Source organism: Pantherophis guttatus, chromosome 7 (genome assembly GCF_059756535.1).
Source record: "Pantherophis guttatus breed Tessera chromosome 7, ASM5975653v1, whole genome shotgun sequence".
Taxonomy (NCBI): Eukaryota; Metazoa; Chordata; class Lepidosauria; order Squamata; family Colubridae; genus Pantherophis; species Pantherophis guttatus.
Window position 1 is genome coordinate 61,264,000 of NC_142069.1, and position 22,067 is coordinate 61,286,066.

Below are 22,067 nucleotides of genomic sequence, written 5' to 3' on the forward strand. Positions count from 1 at the left end.
GTTGAAAGCAGTAACATACCTGTAGTTATTAGAACTGCTGGGGAAAGTAATTCCTCGCAAGAGTCTGAGTGAGGCAGGGTTAAGACGTTCGATCAGAAGCTGGCGCCGACCGGCATACCTCCAGGACTACACATGTGCCATCCAGGTAGAAAGGTGTGCAATGTATTAAGTCTGCTGAAGTAGGAAGTAACATTCTGTTCATTGATTGGTTAAGCCGCCTGACAGCTGGCAATATAAGAGCTGTCAGGCAGAGTTCCAAGCAGTTTCAGTTATAGCTGTGGCAGTTAGCCCAGCTGTTGTTAATAAACAGTTAATTACATGATCTTCGCATTGTCCATCATCCTTGATCCAGCCAATACATTTCAAAATTTCGCAAGCCAAGAAAGTTAGCCAATTACTGAAACGTTACAATATGGAACTCTGTAAGTCTACTAAAACACCAATGAGTCAGGATTTTAAACATAGTAATATTCAAAGTCCTGTATTCGATAAGGAAATATATCAATCCTTAATAGGCAGTCTATCATATTTGAGTAATTGGTCTAGACCAGATATAACGTAAACCAACTGGCTAGATATAATGCTGAACCTACTGAAAAGCACTGAAAAGCTGCTAAGTGAATACTTAGGTATCTGAAGCAAACAATTTATTATTCGTTATATTTGGAGCCTAGTAGTGATTTATTTTTAATGGCATATGCTGATGCAAGTTTTGCATCTGATCTACCTACTCGTAAATCAAAATCAGGTATCATGGTAATGTTGGGTAATGTTTTGATAGGATGGAAATCAATTAGGCAAAAGCATATTAATCAACTAATATGGAAGTTTCATGTTTATCCTTGATATGCATTGAATTAATATATTATAAACAATTGTTAATTGATATAGGATTAAATGTGAATGATCTGTTTATAATTTACGAAGACAATCAATCTGCAATTAATTCAGTCCTCTTCTGAACATCTTTCCTTAGAGGATCTCCAAGTAACTGTGCATTGTCTCCGAGACCACAGCTTCTCTATTAATATAGCAAAAAGTCAAATAGTCCCGTTGATGCGTATTCTGCATTTGGGGGCAGTAATAGATTCCCTAGAGAGTAGAGTGGATCTTACTGGATAAGATGGTTTCAGCCATCCACATTACCCCGTGGGCTCGCCTTCATGCGAGGAACCTTCAATGGTTTCTCTTGCCCTTTCAGAAGGTGGGCAAAGGCAATTCTCAAGCCAGGGTCCGGGTTCCCCTCAGGGTCAGAAGGTCCCTAACCTGGTGGAGGTCTCCAGCCATTTCCAAAGGGTGGCTCTTCCACGAGCCTCGCCGTCTTGTATTGACAACGGACACCAGCCTTTCCGGTTGAGGGGCCCATCTTCAGATGCAGGTCGCTCAGGGATTATGGTCAGCCCGCGATCAACACAGGAACATCAATTGGCTAGAGCTGCGTGCAGTCTATTTGGCCCTGAGACAGTTCAGCCGACTGGTGACGAACCAACATGTGTTGGTCCTTACCGACAATGTGGCCACGAAGGCCCACATAAACCGCCAGGGGGACACCAGATCCACGGCTCTGATGTTGGAGGCTTCCAGACTGGGTCTATGGGCGGAGTGTCACCTGCGTTCCCTGACGGTGGAACACATCTCGGGGACGGCCAACGTACAAGTGAACTGATTAGCCGCCAGACTATCGACCACGCAGAGTGGTGTCTGCATCCCTCAATCTTCCAGGACCTGTCGAACCTCTTTGGCCTTCCAGAAGTGGATCTCTTCGGAGAATGCTCAGCTCCCCCGCTTCTATGCTTGCTTTCCAGCTCCTGGGGCAGAGGGAGTGGACGCCCTTCACAGTCATTGGCCAAAAGGGCTTCTTTACGCCTTTCCCCCGCTGCCATTCCACAAGTGGTACAGAAGATACTGGAGGAGCGGGCGGAGGTCATACTTCTAGCGCCACACTGGCCCCAGCGGTCTTAGTTCGCCGACTTGAAATCATTGTCGGTGGCCCCTCCCTGGAGGGTTCCTCAGCTTGTGGACTTGCTCAGCCAGGGGGCGTTACTCCACCCGGACCTTCGGTGGCTCCAACTGACTGCCTGGCGCTTGAGTGGTGCGCTTTAAGTAAGGACAACATTCCCTCCAGGGTTATCCGGACCATCCAAGCGTCTCGGAGACCATCCACAGACCGCATTTATTTGGCCACTTGGTGGGCATTTTGTGATTGGTGTAGCCCTATGGGGGTTTCTGTCCTGGTCCTTCCAAATTTTTGTCTGCATCCCACTCACCCTTTACTTTAGAACGGCGCTGGCATATGTTGGATGTGCGGAGGGCCCTTTGTATTTATCTCAGGAGGACTGCAGACGTCCGCAGGACAGAATCCTTGTTTGTTTCTTTTATTCCAGTATCTTTAGGTTCCAAGGTCTCTTCCTCTACCATTGGCAGATGGATTCGGCAGACGATCACCAAGGCATACGAACTGAGTTCCTTGCCACGACCATCACATCTAACAGCGCATTCCACGCACAGTGCGGCTACTTCTGCGGCCTAGGCCACGCAGGCGTCCTTGAACGAGATCTGCAGGGCGGCGACATGGACATCTTCTTCATCCTTTGTTAGACAGTATAAGCTGGACCAGTTTGCATCGGTGAAAGTGGCATTTGGCCGCAGGGTTCTGTAGCGGGTTCACTCAGATGCAGGGACTTAGGACCAGACTGGGGCCTGCCCATAGTTGGGACACTAAGCTTTGGTATGTCCCATTCCTGGCTGCTGTCTCCACCCTCAATGGAGAAGGGGCTTGGTTAAAGCTGATACCACCTTCTTGTTGGAGACAGCAGCCAGCCCGACTCTTGGCATGTCTGATCTTCTTAACCTTTCTTTCTTTCTCACGAGACATCGAGTCTGTTGTTCGTCTTCGTAAAAAGCTGGAGATCCCTAGCAACAAGGGAGGAGCTTAATTTTGCAACAGTCTCAGTCCTTCAAGCTGAACAGGCGAGAACACCCATTCCTGGCTGCTGTCTCCACCCAACGAGAAGGTGCGTATCAGGTATCGCCAACGCCCCTTTCCAATACCTAGTTTTTTCTGTTTATAACCAAAATAGGAATAATATTTTTCCAGCACCAGTATCTATTCAGTTAGCTGCTTTCTATCTTGTACAGTATAGTTCAAAACAGTTCCACCTATTAAAACTTGTTGCAACATATTGCAATTCCTTATTTGATATTTTCCAATATAGGAATAAGTTTCTCATGATTCTTAACGGAAGAGATACTTAAAAACAAGAAAGAGAATTTGTTCTAAAATTCAGACACTCTACAATTAATTTATTGCATTTCCACTAAAAAATTGTCAAATTCATGGTGAGAAAATTATATTTTGCAAAAACATTATTAATGCCCTGAACATTGAAATATTCTGTTGTTTTATTCTTATTCTAGGTATTCTGAATATGCTGAATCTTGCACTAAATGTTATTGATTGAAACTGTATAAACATATATATTAAGATGCTTAATTGCAATTCTGAATTTAATGAATATAATAATGACTAAATAAAGTTTGTATTCAAAACCCAGCTGTTTTAAGAAAAAATGATTATTCACTGGCTGATTTAAAAATATTTTCCATGTGGTTAGGTGTTACATTAGGAAATACAGATAAATTAAAGGTACAAAATCAGCTCAATTAATTTCAAAAATTCAGTTATTAATTTTATATAGGTTTTCTCATCCCAAATGATAAACTTGAATCCACTGACAGGGAAGCAGCTTTGACTAGATGTTAGAACAATTCTTAACTATGGGTGTTGTTTTGCGAAAGAAAACTTTGTCAAAGGAAAGGGCAACATCCCATTAAAAGAAAATAACCCAAGAAATTATTACGTCTCTCTTTGCCTAGTTGCATACTCCCTGAAAAGTGGAGAAAATTAATTTGTGTCACTTCTATACAATCCAATTAAGTTTAATGAAAAATAACAACAAAATTAAATGGCTAAATATAGAATGAGACAAAAATGTAAAAAATATACAAATGAGTCATGCATATATAAATAATACTTTTATAGTATAAATTCAATTAAAAAAAACTGATAAGGATTTTTTTCAAGAAAAGTGTTACTCATTGCTGACAGTACATTCAGGCTTAAATTCTTAAATCACTTTTAGCATACCAAAACCTCAAATAATCCACGTAAAAGAATGCTGAGAAAAGAATGCAGCTATACAATCAACAAAATGGCTTAATTCTTTCGTAGATATAATTAATATACTTTCTACTTAGATCCAAATTACTTGGATGTATCAGTACTTGCATGTTATAGGAATTGTGCATAAAAAGAACAAATCAAATGTAATAAGTTAAGATAATTAACTCATTAAGCACAAGAGTACTAAATTCTAAAACAGTATTTTAAATAATAGCTAGTTTCAGAAACCACTTTCAAGGAATTTTTTTCTCCCTGCTTTACCTAGTGTTTAACGAGTCCTGATAATTTGAAATTAAAACTGATTTATTTATTTTTTTGCCTGAAACTGCACTTTAGGACAGAAGTAGTCTGATCTCATTTAGGTGTAATTATTCTCTCATATTATTTATAAACCTTGACTTATTTAATAAGTAAGTTATTTTCATTCTGGCATCTCTTGGCAAAGAATGCACAGAACTTGTATGAGAAATATGTCCTGATTTTTCGTTTTTAGTCCCATCTTGATTCGATCCTCACAGAATGCTTCATTTGTTATTGGCTGAAAAACATGCAGTTGATCTTACTTATAACTTGAGTGTTGTCTTTTAGCAAGTGGTTTCTTTAGGGGCATTGGACTTTGCAGACCATCTGTTGAATGGAATAGGCAATGCAAGAGAATTTCCCCCAGTTCCTGAATCTGTTGAACTATGAACTGTTAAACAGAAAAGTGGCTTAAGTAGGAAAAGTACAATTAGTAAGTTTCATCTGTATCATTACTATTAATGCATATTTTAAATTAAAATTCTGTAGTAACTGATAGTAATTTGAATAAATATAGGAATGGCACTTAATGCATTGTGAATCTATTTTATAATGCTTAACAAAAGTATGAAGTAAAATACTATAATCAATAATTAGAAAACAGATTTCCATTTAAAAAATTAAAGTAAGAATGCAGATTATGTTGTATTATCTCCAGATATTGCCAGCTTTATATTTGTCTATATGCTTTCATTGTGCTGTATAAGGTAAGAGAAGGGGAAAACAAGCCATTTAACTCCCATAATTAGAAACATTAAATGGGTTTGTGGGGATACTTTATCTTAATTTTATAGTTCTAAAATTGTTGCATGAATAATTAGTATTCAGTGAATATTTTCTTTCAAATGAACTGAAAATGTTTTTTCATGTATGCATTTTAGTTACTACTCAATTATTTTCTAGCTCCGCAAAGAAACAGATTCTGCAGTTTAAGAATGTATTTTTTAAAACTAAAATCAATGTGTTTCAATGTGAAGAAAAAATATAATAAAAATTGCTTTGCTTTCTCCATTGAAAACCAGAGAAAAATATCAGTTTAACCTTGCTGGGTTTAGCTTTGCTGAACTTATTTATGATTTATGACAGCTGTATTAATTAAGGCTTGAAATATTCAAAAATTAATTTCAGCATTATTTCCAAGACGAATCATTATGCTTCCAAACCTAAGAATACTGGGTAATAAGTTCCACTGACATCAGTAATACTTACTCCCATATATGTTTGTTTAGGATAAGGATATAAGACTCCTATGTTCCATGGAAAAATGTAACAGTCACTTTAGTTCATTTCAACATGAATTAAAAGTGCCAATAGCTTTACAGCAGGGGTGTCAAACTTGTGTCATCATGGCGTCACCATGTGACGTATAGCAACTTCCCCCCCTTCACTAAACCAGGTGTGGGTGTGGCCACCGCATGATGCATCCGGACCACGGACCGCAAGTTTGACACCCCTGCTTTACAGCTATCTATCTGGCATAACTTGATTTATTTTAGTTCTTTGCTGCTTTACTTTTTGAAACCCTTCAAAACAAATGATGACCATGATTCAGTAGTCTCTCTTCCAACGACCTAAGACTGAAATGGATATATTTGCCCTATGTAGTATTTAGAACAGAGTGTTTAGTAAGTGTGAAATTTGACAAATTTATATCAGACAGCTACAATGCAAAGAAGCACACAAAGCTGTCTCTCAAGTCCATGGTCACATTTAATGGCTCTTATGGAATTCAAATCCAATTTGGTTACAATATCTATGCTGTTTTTGTTTTCAAATGGAGTTCTTATTTTTCTGAAGTCTTGCATTTGCTCAAGAAAATACAAAAAGGAATATAGCTACACAAGTAACAATATTTCTTCAAAAAGTAAATAAAAAATATATATAAATCAATCCTGTTTCAAGTTGTAGGAACTCTCACTTCTGATTCTTAGTTAAGATCTGACGAGTTTAAAGCCTTGTCCTGTATCCAATACTGTAGGAAGAAACCAACTCATTTTTAATCGTTTTAAGCACCTAAAACAAGTTTTGCAAATCCAGAAGAGATTAAGTCCACAGAACCAGTTTGCAAGATGAACCAATGGGTATGTGATGCGGGGAAAATACATCATCCAGTGTTTGGCAACATCACTTTCAGTTGGCAAATGTAAAGTGTAATCACTCCACCCTTTTGACACTCCATACACAGCTTTCACAGTACGTCCCTTTTCAAACCAGCTGATATTGTGATTGGAATTACAATTGTATTCAACCCAATCTCGGGTGAAATCACCAATGTGGGGAGGGTCTGATTCTTCTATGTCTACTACTTTAGCCAGTTCTGTTCCTTGTACTGCGATATACATGTCACTGACTTTTCTGACTTCTTTAACCCAAGGCTGAGCATTCTCACAGTCTAAGACTATAATAAGCCGTGAACAAAAGGGACCATTCTTCTCTCTCCACCAGTCTAAAAGCGTGTCAAGCTGTAATGAATCTCCACCTGTGAGGGAGCCAGAAATGCAATAATTACAAAAAAGAACCATTCCTACTTTATACCAGTCTCATCATGTTTTGTCATGTAGTAGTATTTCTAGTATTTTAAGTAATACTAGAAAAATAAGTATGTCCTGCAAGAATGCCTTCAACATAGTTTTGTTCAGATCAAGTTGATTACAGGAATCCTATCCATGAAAAATTGCACTACTGAAGCTCCATGTAGTTAATACATGTAATTCCAGTGTTACAAGCGTTCCCTTAGCGAACATTCAAAGTTACACGATAAGTGCCCCTAGTGTTTATGAACAAGTCCCAAAATTATGAACCACAGCAGAGATTTACTCTTACAAATGATTGCAGAGGCTCTGCAACATTCGCCCTGCCTATTCCGCCCTCCCTCCCTCTGCGCCAGGTCTCCATAGGCACTAGGCCTGTGGATACTCACCTTGCAAAGATCTAGAGAGCCTTCGCTTTCTTGGTCTTTGGTGTGTATGCAAAGAATGGAGGCCTAAAGTACCGCAAGATCACGCTAGATCAGTAGTGCGAGAACTCATGCTACTGATCTTGCATGATCTCACGGTACTTTAGGCCTCTGGTCCTGGATGACAGTTGCAACAAAAGACTTTGCAAATGGAAGGAAGGCTTGAAACACTGAAGCTTTCCCTCTGTTTGCAAAGCCTTTTGCCATCTTTGCAAAAAGCCTTTGCTGCCTAGAACGGAGCTCCCGGAGGGAGCGTGCGTCGCTCCGGAACTCCATTTTTGCCAGGAAAGGCCTTTCCTCAAGGACTCTGCTGAAGAGAAGTTCCATTTTCAAGTGTCCTATTTCCATGCAGACAAAATCTTCCATCTCCATCAGGGTACCAAATATTTGAACAACTCTGGGGTAGTTGGAAATGGAGCAAATTTCTCTGTTTCCAACCTTCCCAAGGTTCTTCAAACACTTTTCACCCAGAAACTTGAGGTGCATGGTCTTGCGTGAGTTGAGGCAGAGAATGGAAGCCTGACATCCCACCAGATCAGATCCCAGGGCAACCAGAAGGTTCCAGTCTCCGCAGGAAAAGTGGCTGCACGCTAATGAGAGGCTTGGAGCAATGCGAGTTCACTGCCCCAAAGCCTTACTTTGTGCAAACACTTTTCCGCATGGAGCCTGGAAGCTTTTGGAGAAGACTCACTGAGGCTGCCTGCCGCTCCGGAAACGACAGGCAGGCTCGGTGATCAGAGAAGCCAAGCAGGGTGTGCTCATCCTACTCTTCCTCTGCTCTCGCCACTCACAGGCAAAGAAATAGAGATGTTAGAGAGGAGACAGATCTTCACAAGGTAAGTGACCCAGTGTGGTAGGTTGAGGGGGGGGAGAAGCAATTGTGGGGAGCATAAGGTATTTCAGTGGATCGGGGGAGGCCTGAAGCAGGTGACCTGTTCCATCACTAGGCATCACTTCCCCACCCCGAAATACCTCGTTTGCACTTAACAAGCCTTGCATACGATTAGCAAATGCATGGGCGAAAGGAGGGAGTGATCACGTACAAGGTACAAGATTCACTCCCACGAATTTTCGGGTTACGATCTTTTCCATCTTTTTCTTAAAGCATTGGTCATACTTGGAACAATTAAAGTATGCTATCGTCTGTCTAACAAAATGCTCTTAAAATGGAAATGAAAAGTATAACAATGTTAACCATGAGTTAATATTATTAGCGCACAAATGCACAGAAGATGAAAAACCAAATCACAGCCAAACTTTGGCTATATGGTATATAGTATGTGTTAATAATACAAGACTCATGACTTTTGTATCTCTAATTCTGGGCCTAAAATGTGAAATAAAACCAGAACGGTGTAAAACAATTCTGCAATAATGGTTTCTTAAGTACAAGTTATTCATTAAGATTCAAATAACACAATGGACCAGAGCTAAGATACTTTAAGAAAAACAAGACCTGATTATATATAGATTAAAGTTACACATTCTGTTTATGAATCAGGACAGATGTAAACATACTTTGGAACTATCAGCTCTTGCAAAAAATTAAAAAATGTTTTCCCTGAATCAACAGTCAATGCATTAAAGAAGGCAAAATAATGATAGACCTATGGGGCTTTCCTGTTCTTGTTAACCAATTCCCATTACAACCCTAAAAGAAGCAACATGTTATGTAATCAGAATTAACGAGAGCAGTTATGCAACCCAGGAAGTACCATTCAAGGTACTTTTAATTAGATGAGAAATTAGTTTTAAAACCTCCATCGATTCTTTTACAATGAGATATGTTGAACTGTTGTGAAAATTTTTGATTATGAAATAAAATATTTCTTACAAATTTCTAGAAGATACATTTACAAAGTTAAGGAGTTCAGTCATTAACTTGCAATCAAATGATATCTCATAATTAGCAGAGTAATATTTTCACTCTATCAAGTAACGCTGACTAGTAAAGCACCTCTACTCGCAACCTGACAACAGAAATGCAGGCAGGGGGTTGGGGAATGCTTGGGATGTATTGAGAGGAATGAGGAATTTATGTGAGAAAATCCTGACACTTCAAGGCTCAGTGATGGGAACCTTGTGAAGGCGCAGACTGTTTTCCAAAAATAAAAAGAATGTGTTGGATTGGTTGGGCAATGAGTGGTCCAAATGGGGAAAAGGGGCAATTAACTATGCTGTTTTTCGCGGAAAACCTCCGCGCTAGTTTAGCTGCTTCTGCGCCTGTATGGATCTATCAGTAAAGTTATACTCTTGGTAAAATAATGTCCCAGGAGTTTCTTTTGCTGCCTATGCCAAAGGAATGGTTGACACACTGTGGCAAATGGGGCTAACAGAATCAGAATATAATATCTTCTCAAGTTTGAAAATATATTTTATTAACTTTGCTATAAAGCACTATGAATGTGGTTTATTTGAAGATAAGAACATTTCTATTTGCTTCTTTCATTTTATCCGAGGACATCAATCTTTTTATGTATGCAAATTCATGAAGAGTTCAGCACCCAGTTCTAATAATGCCAAAAAACTTTGTGATCTAAACTAATAAGCTCAACTTTTCAAACCACGTTGCAGCTCATGGCTTATGCATGACTGCTTAGGTATTTTTTTTTCATATTACTGTGCATCTACCAATCTACCACAGCGAAACAACATTATTAAACTACTCAAATACAGTACACTGCTCTTAAAAATGCCATTTTGTCCACTACACAGCAATCCTCTGGTGCAATTAATTTGAATGCTAACTAGACTTAGATTTTCACTGTTATATCTTATTGGTATTTTCTCCACAGAAGAGAAAACTCCACAGCTAATTACTAAGGGATTAGGGATTGTTTTACTTTCTCCTTGACTATAACCATTCTTATCCCTAATCAAGAATGGTTATAGTCAAGGAGAAAGTAAGACAACGAATTAATGCCCAGTAAAATATAGGTAAATATAATGGGAAACTTGGAGGTTAGAACACTCTTAGTCACACCTGCCTATATAATATGTAGACATACGAGTGTAAGTTTAATTTCAATATGTTGGGAGTGCAATTTCACAATGCTCTTTTAATGTAGGATAAAACTCATGACATGAAAACAACAATTGAAGGATAGGAAGGATGTAATGGTATATGGGAATGACCTTGGGAGACAGGACGAAGAGCTACAGCCTAGACAATAGTCTGATAAAAGAAATCTGTATCTGAGAGTGGGAATGGTGGTGGAGAAAAATTTCAGAAGGGATCTACCTTAATTTTGGGAAGAATACAAGTAAATTAAATGCTGAAGGACATTGACAAATTTTCCACATGAGAATGGAAAACGTGGAAACTAGGCTGTATGGAAATTTTCTAACAAGCTAAGGCCTTAATGGGATGAAGGCAGGAATCAGAATAAGGGATATATAACCAAAGAGTTATGAAACAGAATAGCCAAAATCTGTAAGAAGACCAGGCTGAGGTCAAAGCTGGATAAATTTACAGAAAATATTATTAAATGTTAAGAACCAACATAAATTTATCAAGACTAAGCCATGGTAGAACTTTATTTTTGGTAACAGTACTAAACTGATAGATCATGAAAACAACATGACAGACAAAATCTACAGCTGAATGACAGACATATCTAATAGGTGTTCTCTAATTGGTCAAACATGATGTTGCAAAATGTTCTTGAACAGAGGACTCTGGGTTAATGTTTTAATAAGTGACTTGGGTAATCCTAATAAACCTTAAAGGGGGAGTAAAATCAAGTTTCAGAAGTTCTTCACATATTGGAATATAAGCCAAAGCTAACAAAATAGCTTTGGCTATTGGTAGTACAGTGGTCTAAGGCACCCTGTTATTAAACTGGTTATTAAGACCAGCTGCCTGCAATTACTGCAGGTTCGAATCTCGCCAAGGCTCAAGATTGACTCAGCCTTCCATCCTTTCTAAGGTAGGTAAATTGAGGACCCAGTTGTGGGGGCAATAAGCTGACTTTGTATAAATATACAAAAGGATGAAGGCTATTGCTGAGCACATTGTAAGCCGCCCTGAGTCTCCGGAGAAGGGCGGCATATAAATCAAATTAAAAAAAAAAAAACATAGAAGATTAAAATATATTGCTATAGAAAGGAAAATGTTTAGCTTGGTCCAGAAACGTTTACCTTGGTACTATACAAAGGTGGTATTCAGCTGGTTCGCACCAATTCAGGCGAACCGGTAGCAGCAACTTGGCCTGGGTCACCAAACCAGTAGGAACTTCTGGCTGGCCACGCCCCCCCCCCATCCGGTTGCTGCTTGCTCGCCCCACCCACTGCTTGCTCACCCCTTCCGACTGCTTGATACTCATTCGCCCATTCTGGCCGCTCAACGCTTGCCCCTCCCACCCTTGCCATATATATAATGCCTTCACCACGCGGCCCAACTAATCGCCTTGCCGACGTCCGCTCAGCTCGCCAAAGGGAAGTAATGCATGTCGCCCACTCGCCCTTCGCCTTGGGTCAGGGGCCGGGGCCGCAGGGACATGCCATTCCTCAAGGCCCCAGACCTGCCATCCGCCTTGGCCAGGGAAGGTGCGATTCTCCAGCTCCAGCCTTGCCCCGGAGCCACTGCCCGCTTGCAGGAGCAGTGCAGGGGCTGCAGCAAAAATTACCAACCTCCGGCTCTGTTTCTCCAACATACTACCACCGCCCTGTTCTATGTGCCGGCTGCCTGCGCACACCCATTGCCTGCTGTGCCACTCCGCTCGGACTTTCCCAGCCAAACGCATACAACAGGGTGGCGGTGGTGCATTTGAGGAGCTGAGTCAGAGGTCAGTAATTTTTGCTGGAAGAAGCCTGCAGTCACCACATCTTTTTTTTCGTTCTTTTCCCAACCGCTGCCTCTTTGCCATCCGGAACTGAGCCAGCTGTGGCGGCTGGCTGGAGGCTTCTTGCGCCAAAAACTACCAGAGGTCTCAAACGCGCTGAAAAACCCGCTTATGTCGCCGCCCTGTTCATCAACAGGATGGCGACGGCACTGCAGCATCTTTTTCGGTGCGTTCGAGACCTCCGGTAATTTTCGGCAGCCTGGGAAATTTTTTTCTTACTGGGTTCTGTGGGCGTGGCTTTGTGGGGGGGGTCATGTGACTGAGTGGCCGTGGCCACGAGTGACATCAAGTTGGCCATGCCCACTCAGTCACATGACCCCCTCGCCAGGCCTCACCCACAGAACCGGTAGTGGAAAAATTTGAATCCCACTACTGAGAACATGTGAAAAAAATAGGAATTGTAATGCATTATAAAGCTAAATGAGGTGAGGTGGAATGCAGCGAAGAACAAGTTGAGCGTTTTTTTGGTTAAATTGTCTGTTAAAATTTTAAGGGGTTCTGGGAGGGAGGGGGGTGACCATGTGAATGGACCTGGGGGGTGTCCTTATAGATCAACAAGTCAGCCTGTCGGAAGGTCGTGGCGGAGTGGACAAGGGGGCCCAATGGGGTACAGGGGGGCGAGGGTCATCTTGTCACCGTGGTGGTTGGGAGGGGTAGAGGTAGTGGGTGCAGAGGGCCTTATGGCATCAGAGGGACATGCCCCCACTATTTACAGGCGGTGGCGCGCTCCAGCCCTTTTAGCTCTTCCTGCTCCCTGGGGGGGGGGGGTTGGGTGTGTGGAATCTGAGACTCCGACTGGTGTAGGTTAATGCCAGATCCGTTGTGAACAAGGCCCCCCTCATGTGAGAACTTATTGATGAGGGGGGCGCGGACCTGGCTTGCATTACGGAGACCTGGTTGGGAAGGGAGGGAGGGGTCCCTCTCTCCGATTTATGCCCACCAGGTTTCCATGTGCTACACCAGCCGCAACTCCATGGAAGGGGTGGGGGAGTGGCGGTTGTTATTAGGGAAAGCCTCAGTCCTAAGGAGGTCACTGTCCCTCAGATAGGCGGATGTGAATCCCTATTGTTGAAATGGAACCCTGGAGTACAGTCGGGTTTGTTGATTACGTACCTGTCTCCCAACTGCTTATCTTTGGCCATGCCCGCACTGCTCGAAGTCATTGCCAAACTGAGCTCCCCAACCTGATAGTTGTGGGAGATTTTAATCTCCCGTCAGCTGGCGAGACATCTGAGCTGGTTCGGGAGATTCATGGCCTCCATGATGACCATGGACCTGACTCAAGTTGTACAGGGCCCAACTCACAATGGTGGACACACACTTGACCTGATTTTTATCTCTGGGCAGTGGATTAATGCTCGGGGTAAGGGGGTACTATCTATTCAACCCTTCATGGACCGATCATTCCCTTCTTAAGCTAGACTTTCCATCTGCCAACACTTACCGCTGGGAGGCGGAACCGACTCGTTGGTTCCGCCCCAGGCGCCTGATGGACCCTGATAGGTTCCTGACGGAACTTGGGACATTTCCCACATCCCTATCCCGCGATTCGCCAGAGGCCCGGGTTGACGCCTGGGAATGGGCTGCCGCCGGGGCACTGGATTGAATTGCCCCTTTGTGGCCTCTCCTCCGACAGGGATTCCGGGTAGCTCCATGGTTTACCGAGGAGCTCAGGGAGATGAAGCATCGGAAGGGACACCTAGAGGGCTGTTGGAGATCTTCCCGTTCCGAATCTGATCAAACACAGTTAAGAACCTCTATTAGGTCTTATCTTGTGGCGATGGAAGCAGCGAAACGTGATTATTTCGCTGCTCTCATTGCGTCTGCAGAGAATTGCCCAGCAGCCTTGTTCTGGGTGACCCGCTCTCTCCTTAATCAGGGAGCAAGGGAGAACCCCTTGCAGGGCAGTGCTGAAGATTTTGTTCAATTCCTGCATGACAAAATCGCTCAGATCCAGACGGGTTTAGACTCTGAGTGGGCAGGGTCTGATGAGGAGATGGGAGCAAGTCTTGAAGGTAACATTTGGGTTGACTTTGACTCTGTTTCCATAGATGAAGTGGACAGGATTGTTGGAAGATTGGGGGCCTCGACGTGTTTACTGGACCCGTGTCCCTCCTGGCTTGTTGCGGCAACCAGAGAAGTGACTGGAGACTGGATCCAGGCAATTGTTAACGCTTCATTGAGGGATGGGGTCTTCCCCGCCACCCTTAAGGAGGCGGTGGTTCAACCCCTCCTCAAGAAGCCTGCCCTGGATCCGGCCTCCCTAAACAACTTTCGTCCTGTCTCCAACCTTCGCTTTATAGCGAAGGTTGTTGAGTCCGTGGTGGCATACCAACTCCCACAATTCCTGGAGGAAATGGACTACCTAGACTAGTACCAATCGGGCTTCAGGCGCAGACACAGCACGGAAACGGCATTGGTTGCCCTGGTGAATTATCTCTGGCGGGCCCGGGACAGGGGTTATTCCTCTGTCCTAGTCCTACTTGACCTCTCAGCGGCTTTTGATACCATCGACCATGGTATCCTACTGCGACGACTCGGGGGACTGGGGGGCACTGTTTTACAGTGGTTCTCCTCCTACCTCTCGGGTCATACGCAGTTTGTCTGGGCAGGGGGTCAGAGATCCTGCTCGAGGCCCCTCATTTGTGGGGTGCCTCAGGGTTCGGTTCTCTCCTCCTTGCTCTTCAACATCTATATGAAGCCATTGGGTGAGATCATTCGCAGTTTCGGGGTGAGTTGTCATCAGTATGCTGATGATACTCAGCTTTACATCTCCACCCCAGACCAACCCAGGGATGCCCTTTCCGTGATGTCTAAGTGCCTGGAGGCAGTGCGGGTCTGGATGGATAGGAACAGGCTCAAACTCAACCCCTCCAAGACGGAGTGGCTGTGGATGCTGGCATTCCATGATCTAGCAGCCCCATCGTTTTTGATGGGAGGGGAGTTGCTTACTCCCTCTGAAAGGGTTCTCAATCTTGGCGTCCTCTTGGATTCGCAGCGGTCCTTAGTTGACCATCTGACGGCCATGACCAGGGGGGCTTTTGCACAGGTTTGCCTGGTGCGCCACTTGCAGCCTTTCCTAGATAGAGATGCCCTCCATACAGTCACTCATGCTCTTGTTTTCTCTCGTCTGGACTACTGCAATGCCATCTACATGGGGCTGCCCTTGGGGTGCACCCAGAGGCTCCAACTGGTCCAGAATGCAGCCGTGCGGGTTGTTATGGGAGCTTCCCGTTAATCCCGAGTTACACCTCTCCTGCGCGAACTGCACTGGCTGCCGGTGGTCCTTCGGATCCGCTTCAAGGTGCTGGTGCTTACGTATAAAGCCCTTCGTGGCATGGGTCCAGGGTACTTGCAGGACCACTTTCTACTGGCCTCCCACTGCCCAGTGCGCTCACATAGGACTGCCCTCCTCCGGGTGCCATCAGCCAGACAATGTCGGCTGGTGGCGCCCAGGATGAGGGCGTTATCTGTGGCACCACCGACCCTCTGGAATGAGTTACCCACTGGGCTCCGGACAGCCCCTGACCTCCGCTCTTTCCGCAGTGACCTGAAGACATGGCTTTTTCAGCAAATCTTCTGATTTATTTGGGAGCTATAGTTTTAATTTGGGGATTTTAAATTGGATTTTTAACATTATTTATTGTCTTATTTTATTGCTGTGAGCCACACTGAGTCCTTCGGGAGAAGGGCAGCATATAAATATTATCAAATAAATAAATAAATATAAGATAGCATTATTACTAGTAAATCAAAAGATATAAAGTCAAATGAAGCAATCTACTGTATTATATGCAAAGCTCCATTTGGAAACTATATTCAGGCTCAAAAGATATTGATTATCTGAACACCCAAAGGAATAAAGATTAGGATGAAATAAGACAATGAAATTTGGCCTAGAAAAAAAGTATTATAAACTATTATGAAACAGAGCACTGCTTTCTATGGCTCAAAAGAAAAGGTTTTCATATCAATATTAAAGGGAAGTTGGGCAACGAGGGGTTCTTATGCTGGCAATATTGAGCAGGGCTGGCCAATCATCTATCAGAGGGATTGTGGCTGTATTCTTCAGATTCTATGCTACATAGTCTCAGGCCTCTTAGAGCTGAGATCTGTAAACAACTTCAGGAACTGCGTGCCAAAGCGGGAGGAGGGGCTGCAATATGTTTGTGTTGAAGAAGCTACCGTTTTTGAAATTTACCTTTCAAATGGACAGTAAGTTGTGCCTTTCATTTCTTAATCACTTTTAAGGACTATTAATCTATTCTTAAGGACTATTAATCTATTAAGGACTATTAATCTAAGTTAAGTTAAAAGAGACTCTCTTTAGTCACAGCCTGGTATGCCTTTTTGAGGACCTGCACCATTTTGCAGATTTCTGGAGGGGAAAAAAGCTGATGGAGAAACATAAAGACTGAAAGCTGTGGTTTTAGTTTATTATTGTAGTAACTTGTATATTGGTCTGCTTTGATGTGGGTGGCGAAAACTTTCTGATTTTTTATGATTCCTGAATGGCTAGCAATTCCTAAGTGAGTTACTAAAAAGCTATTCTTTGACCAAAGAGGGAGTCAAAATGGAGGACAAATTATTAGAGATATATTTGAAATTTCTCTAAATAAAATTCACCAGTTTGTTGATCAGATGTGCTCCAAGGGTGATGATAAAACCTCTCACACTACTTTAGAGATGCAAACCTGTAGAAAGTTACCAAACTACTGAGGCAACTTTACAAGTAACTGAAAATGCGGAGGAGTTAACTTTAATTTTGGAATATAAACCTGACACTTGACTATTATGATGGTTTAAATATAAATCTCTCCACAAAACTGAAAGAAGAGCTTCAAGAAAATCAGCAACTTTTAAAAAGACAAGTTTGGGACTTTTTCTTTAGGGACATTAACAAGGTCAAGAAATCTTTGATAAAAAGGTAGGCTTATAACTAACTACTGGATAAACTTTCCAGAGAAGAAGATTTTACTCCATGAAGACAAGCTGGAAGGACTGACTGAAACTTAATGAGTTAACTGGATCTAGGATGAATTTTTATTTGTTTGATATTTGTAAGTGAAAAAAAGTCTTAATCCAAAATTTGTAAATGCAATTATTATGTACAGTATATACAAAGCTTAAGTAATTCTTAAAGTATGCAAAATGTTATTGAAAGTGTATTTGAGAGTTTCTGTGTTAATAGAACATTAAAGAAAATGTAATAATTTAAAAACAAAAACTGAGTTTTAAAAAGGATGTCTATAAAAGAAAAAATATTATTCGATAGTGGTAGTTTGGAGAGAGGGATCTAAATTTAATACTGAAGTTCAAAGTCTGTGTATTAAGAATTTAAGGAAAAAGATGTATTAGAAAGTTTTGGTTTTAGAAATGTGTTTAAAGAAAAGTTTAGCATTTTAAAAAAGATGAAGAAAATGAATATTTTTCCCTGTAAGGTCAAAGAATCTGAAAGAATACGGTGAACCTTGTTAATAAAAATGGTGATAGTTCATGAAGATTATTAGATGCAAATAGAAATATATACTATTTCCATAGCAAGGAAGATAAAGCAGGAATTGATCATTTTATTCAAAGAGGAGAATATATTTAAGTATTTTTTTCATTTGCATATCAGTTCTGGATTTTGTGCTTGTGATGAAAAAAAAATGAAATTTTGACTTTGGTTTTGTCAATTAGATTTGTCATTATAGAAATGAAGAGTTATATACTAATGTGTTAAAGCAAAAAGTTGAGGCTGGAGTGTTTTTATCTTGTACTGTGCCTTTTTTTCCTTTTTTCCCCCCTTGTATCTCACACTTTCTTTTTCCCCTCTCTTTTTCCTTCCCCTAATTTCTTATTTCTACTTTTCTTTGTGTTTTACATATTAAGTAATAAATAAATAATAAAAATATTGTGAAGTTTGAGGAAAATATTTGCCTTTTTCAGATTGTGTAATAACAATGGAGAGCAACCACATGATTCTGAGAAAAAAAAATCTGCTTCACTTAGTTTTATATAGGTAAAAACCAGTTTGGTGTAGTGGTTAAGGCATAAGGCTAGTAAACAGGTGACAATGAGTTGTAATCCTGCCTTAGGCATGAAACCAGTTGGGTGACTCTCAGTTCTAAGAAGACAATGGCAAATCACTTTCAAAATATTTTGCCAAGAATAGAGGCTTTGCAATGATGAAAGTACAAATGAAGCACCATCCTTTGAATCATTAAAACCACTGCATCTTTTGCCATATTTCACATGGCTGTTTTTAAAACTGCTCCCAGCAGTTTCCAAATATATGTGAACTACTTTATAAGTAACTTTTAAGTTCCCAAGTGAATGTCATGCACATACCTGCAGAGAGTGGCAGGGGTAACTTTCAAAACAATCTGTGGAACCCTGGCAAAAACATGGTTGCTTTACCAATTTGGAAACAATTGCTCTGTTAATATTCCAGCATACTGCATTTTTAAAAAATAGTTTAGCCTTACTACAGATTATTAAAATTGTCCTTGAAAAGGATAGGCTAAATGAGCTTTAAACATATATAAATGAAAGAAACACAGTATTAAGACCTCGCTCTGTCAATGAATGTTAAGACCTGGCTCTGTCAACTGGCACGGGGATCCAAAAGTGGCACACAACCTCAGGGGTGGTGGTGGATTGAGTGAGTTCTCTCCATCTTTTTAACTTCATCTATTTTTGTTGGGATTTTAGGGGTTTTATAGTTTTTTTAATTGTAAACTTAAATAGTGATGAGCAATTTATAAATATTAGTACTTACCTGCTAGTGCCCACTCCCCAGAGCTGTGAGAATGACCACTGTAGTATAATATATAACTATCATGCCTAGGTCCATCTGATGTCCGAAGTTCAAGAAATGACTTTAGTTTAGAATGTAATGTGTCAAATGAAAGTCCGCTTGTGGAATAATCACAGCCGTAAGTCTCAATCATATGATATGCAAAAAACCTTTGGATAGCATTAAGCATGGCTGTTGACCTCAAATTTAGCTTTTGCACATCCTCAGGTGGAAGCAATGTTGGTTGCCCATCAGAACTGAAGGAAATAGAAGAAAAATTGAAACATTGCAATGAATACAACTTATTATGTTGCTTTACCATCTAATGTTGTATTATGAAATAATTCACCACTTATAATTGCATACATTTTAAAACAGAAATGTTCAGTTACAAATGGCTTAAATTAGCAGCCATCATGGAAAAGTTCTATGTCTCACTGATAGCATATGCAATGGACATAGTTTTTAATATAGTCCTATTTTTCAATGATACGTTAATTATGAATATCTATTTGCTTTCTGATACTTTGTTTCCCCGAAAATAAGACCCCGGTCTTATTTTCTTTTTGGCCCCAAAATTAGCACTAGGTCTTATTTTGGGGGGGATGTTTTACCCTTAGGATCACCACAGCCACATCTCCCACACCACCTGTTGCGCTGCTGCTCCATTTCTGTGGCTGCTTACGGCCACGAGGCTCATAGCACCGGTACCGCCAATTGTGGCAGGACACCGCGCAGCTCGTAGCATTGGTGCTGCCGCTTATGGCAGGACGCCTTGTGGCTCATCGCACTGGTGCCACCACTTGCGAGAGGACACCACATGGCTCATCATGCCGGTGCCACCACTCGTGGCAAGATGCCACATGGCTCGTCACATTGGTGGTGCTGCTCTGGGCAGGAGGCCGCATGGCTCGTGCTGGTGGCGCTGCTCATGGCAGGACATCCCAAGGCTTGTCACATTGGTGCTGCCGCTCATAGGACACCACATGGTGTGTTGTGCCATTGAGGGGGCGAGCAGTGGCACCAGTGCTACGAGCCTTGCAGCATTGTCGCAAGAGGTGGCAGCAGCACAAGCCATGTAGTGTCCTGCTGCGAGTGGTGCCGACGCAATGAACCATGCGGCATCCTGCCACGAGTGGTGGTAACAGCGCGACGAGCCACCCAACGTCCTGTCACAAGTGGCAACACCGGCACGATGAGCCATGTGGCAACCTGCTGCCAGCAGTGGCGGTGGTGCTACGAGCCTCATGGCATCTGGTTGCCAACAGCCACAGAAGTTAGGCAACAGCATGACCAGCGGTAAAATCCGGCCAGATCTATCCAGTTCGTGTGAACTGGTAGTGCCGGCGGCAGGAGGATCCGCCCTCCCACCGGGACATTATTATGTCCTATTTTTTACTCTCTGTGCATGCGCAGAAGAGGCGTGCACATACATAGTGTGTGTGCAGTTCCACATGCTCCCGTTCCCGAACCTGTAGTGAAGGTAAGTGGACTTCACCACTGGACATGATAAGTGTCGGAGCATGGGAGGTGTGGCTGTGGTAGTGCTAAGGTAAATGGGTGTGGGGCACATGGGTCAGCTCTACCCATCTCACCCTAGCTTGTGCCTCGCCCCATCTTATACAACCAGATGGTGGGCAGAGCTTAACTAGGGCTTATATCAGGCATAGGCGTGAAAATCGGGCTGTGGCTTGTTTTTGGGGCAGGTTGTATTTTCGGGGGAAACAAGGTATTTATAGAAGCAGACTTTAGCTGAAAATGCAAATGTGAATGGTTTTGCTCAGACATTAATAGCCATTTCAAGAAAACCTAGCTGTAATCAGCAGACATACATTGGCACCAATTGTTCTATGACCTAGAAGAATGCTCCCCCTCATTTTTCGATCAGTTTTAGTTGACAGAGCATTCAAGGGGTTATTAGAATCTTTTCTGCATATCTAATCTCATTCATTACTTCTCTCCAACCCGTTCACCTCCCAAACAGATGAGATGTCACATAAAACATTGATAGACAGTTACAGATACAAAGTTCCAAATCCAAAACTATTATAGAAAATAGGCAAACAGCCAAATCGGTGTGAACAGAAGGTGTTTTCCAAGGAAAAGAAATAATAGTGATAGAACTTCATTTGGAATGCTGTTTCTTTTATAAAAAATATGACTTGAACTTGCTGTTAGGAATGATTCCATTCAGAACAAAAAGCAATTAAGATTACCACTGTTTTCTTTCTTAAAGTTTAAAGTGATCATTATGTCAGTTTTAATAACAAATCAATACATTCCCATGGATTTCTTAAACTTCGCAATTTTAGGATATGTAAAGGAGAAAAATGCAAATCTAGTAGAGAAATTAGCATAATTAGATGACTGCAATACTGTGTATTAAATAACATGTATTTGCATTAACACTTACCTACAAAAATTGGTAGGGATCACAACTGCATAGCCAACACATGTGCCTCCCAAACAACTTCCTAGTTCATGAAATAACCCATGAGCCATAGATTCAAGGGGCAAGACAATCAAAAAAACACTCATGAAGATTCCATTGGATTTCTACAACAAATGAATTTGTTGTAAGAATTGAATGCATACAATTACAGTTTTATCAGTTTGCAAATGAAAATACATAACATTTAAAATCACAATATTTTAAACATGATTCAAATGCAATAGCGTAATCTTAACAATGCTAATTCTCAATTTGGTCCTAACCTCACCTCCCAAAAGGTTCAATAGTATGCACTACAACTTTTAACAAAAATATAGCTGAAAAAGCTTATTAAGTATATGCACAGACTAAGCCAAATATTTACAGTAGAAATAGTAGAAATACAGTAGAAGGTCTATATTTGTATTTCTGATTTTTAAAAATATTAATATTTCTTATATAAATATGCTTTTCAAGAAAATGCATATTTATATAAGAAAAACGTAAATATTTGGCTGAGTCTGTGCATATACTTAATTAATGAACAATTCCACTGCAGTGGAAAGAAGTAT

The 22,067-nt window shown here is 41.5% G+C and overlaps 1 protein-coding gene across 4 annotated transcripts in view; it reads right to left on the reverse strand.

Moving 5' to 3' along the window:
- The window catches only part of TMEM168 (transmembrane protein 168), a 104,644-nt gene that overhangs the window by 67,441 nt on the left and 15,136 nt on the right, over positions 1-22,067 (reverse strand). For 2 of the 4 annotated variants that reach the window (XM_034431001.3, XM_034430999.3), the window contains exons 3-5: positions 21,478-21,620; positions 19,047-19,321; positions 6,176-6,962 (exon numbers count right to left, since the gene is read on the reverse strand). In XM_034431001.3, the coding sequence (XP_034286892.1) occupies positions 6,415-6,962; positions 19,047-19,321; positions 21,478-21,620 (966 nt within the window). In that variant the 3' untranslated portion in view covers positions 6,176-6,414. Of the gene's footprint in view, positions 1-6,175; positions 6,963-19,046; positions 19,322-21,477; positions 21,621-22,067 lie in introns of those variants that run through there. The other 2 variants (XM_087873283.1, XM_034431002.3) reach the window with 1 other exon arrangement.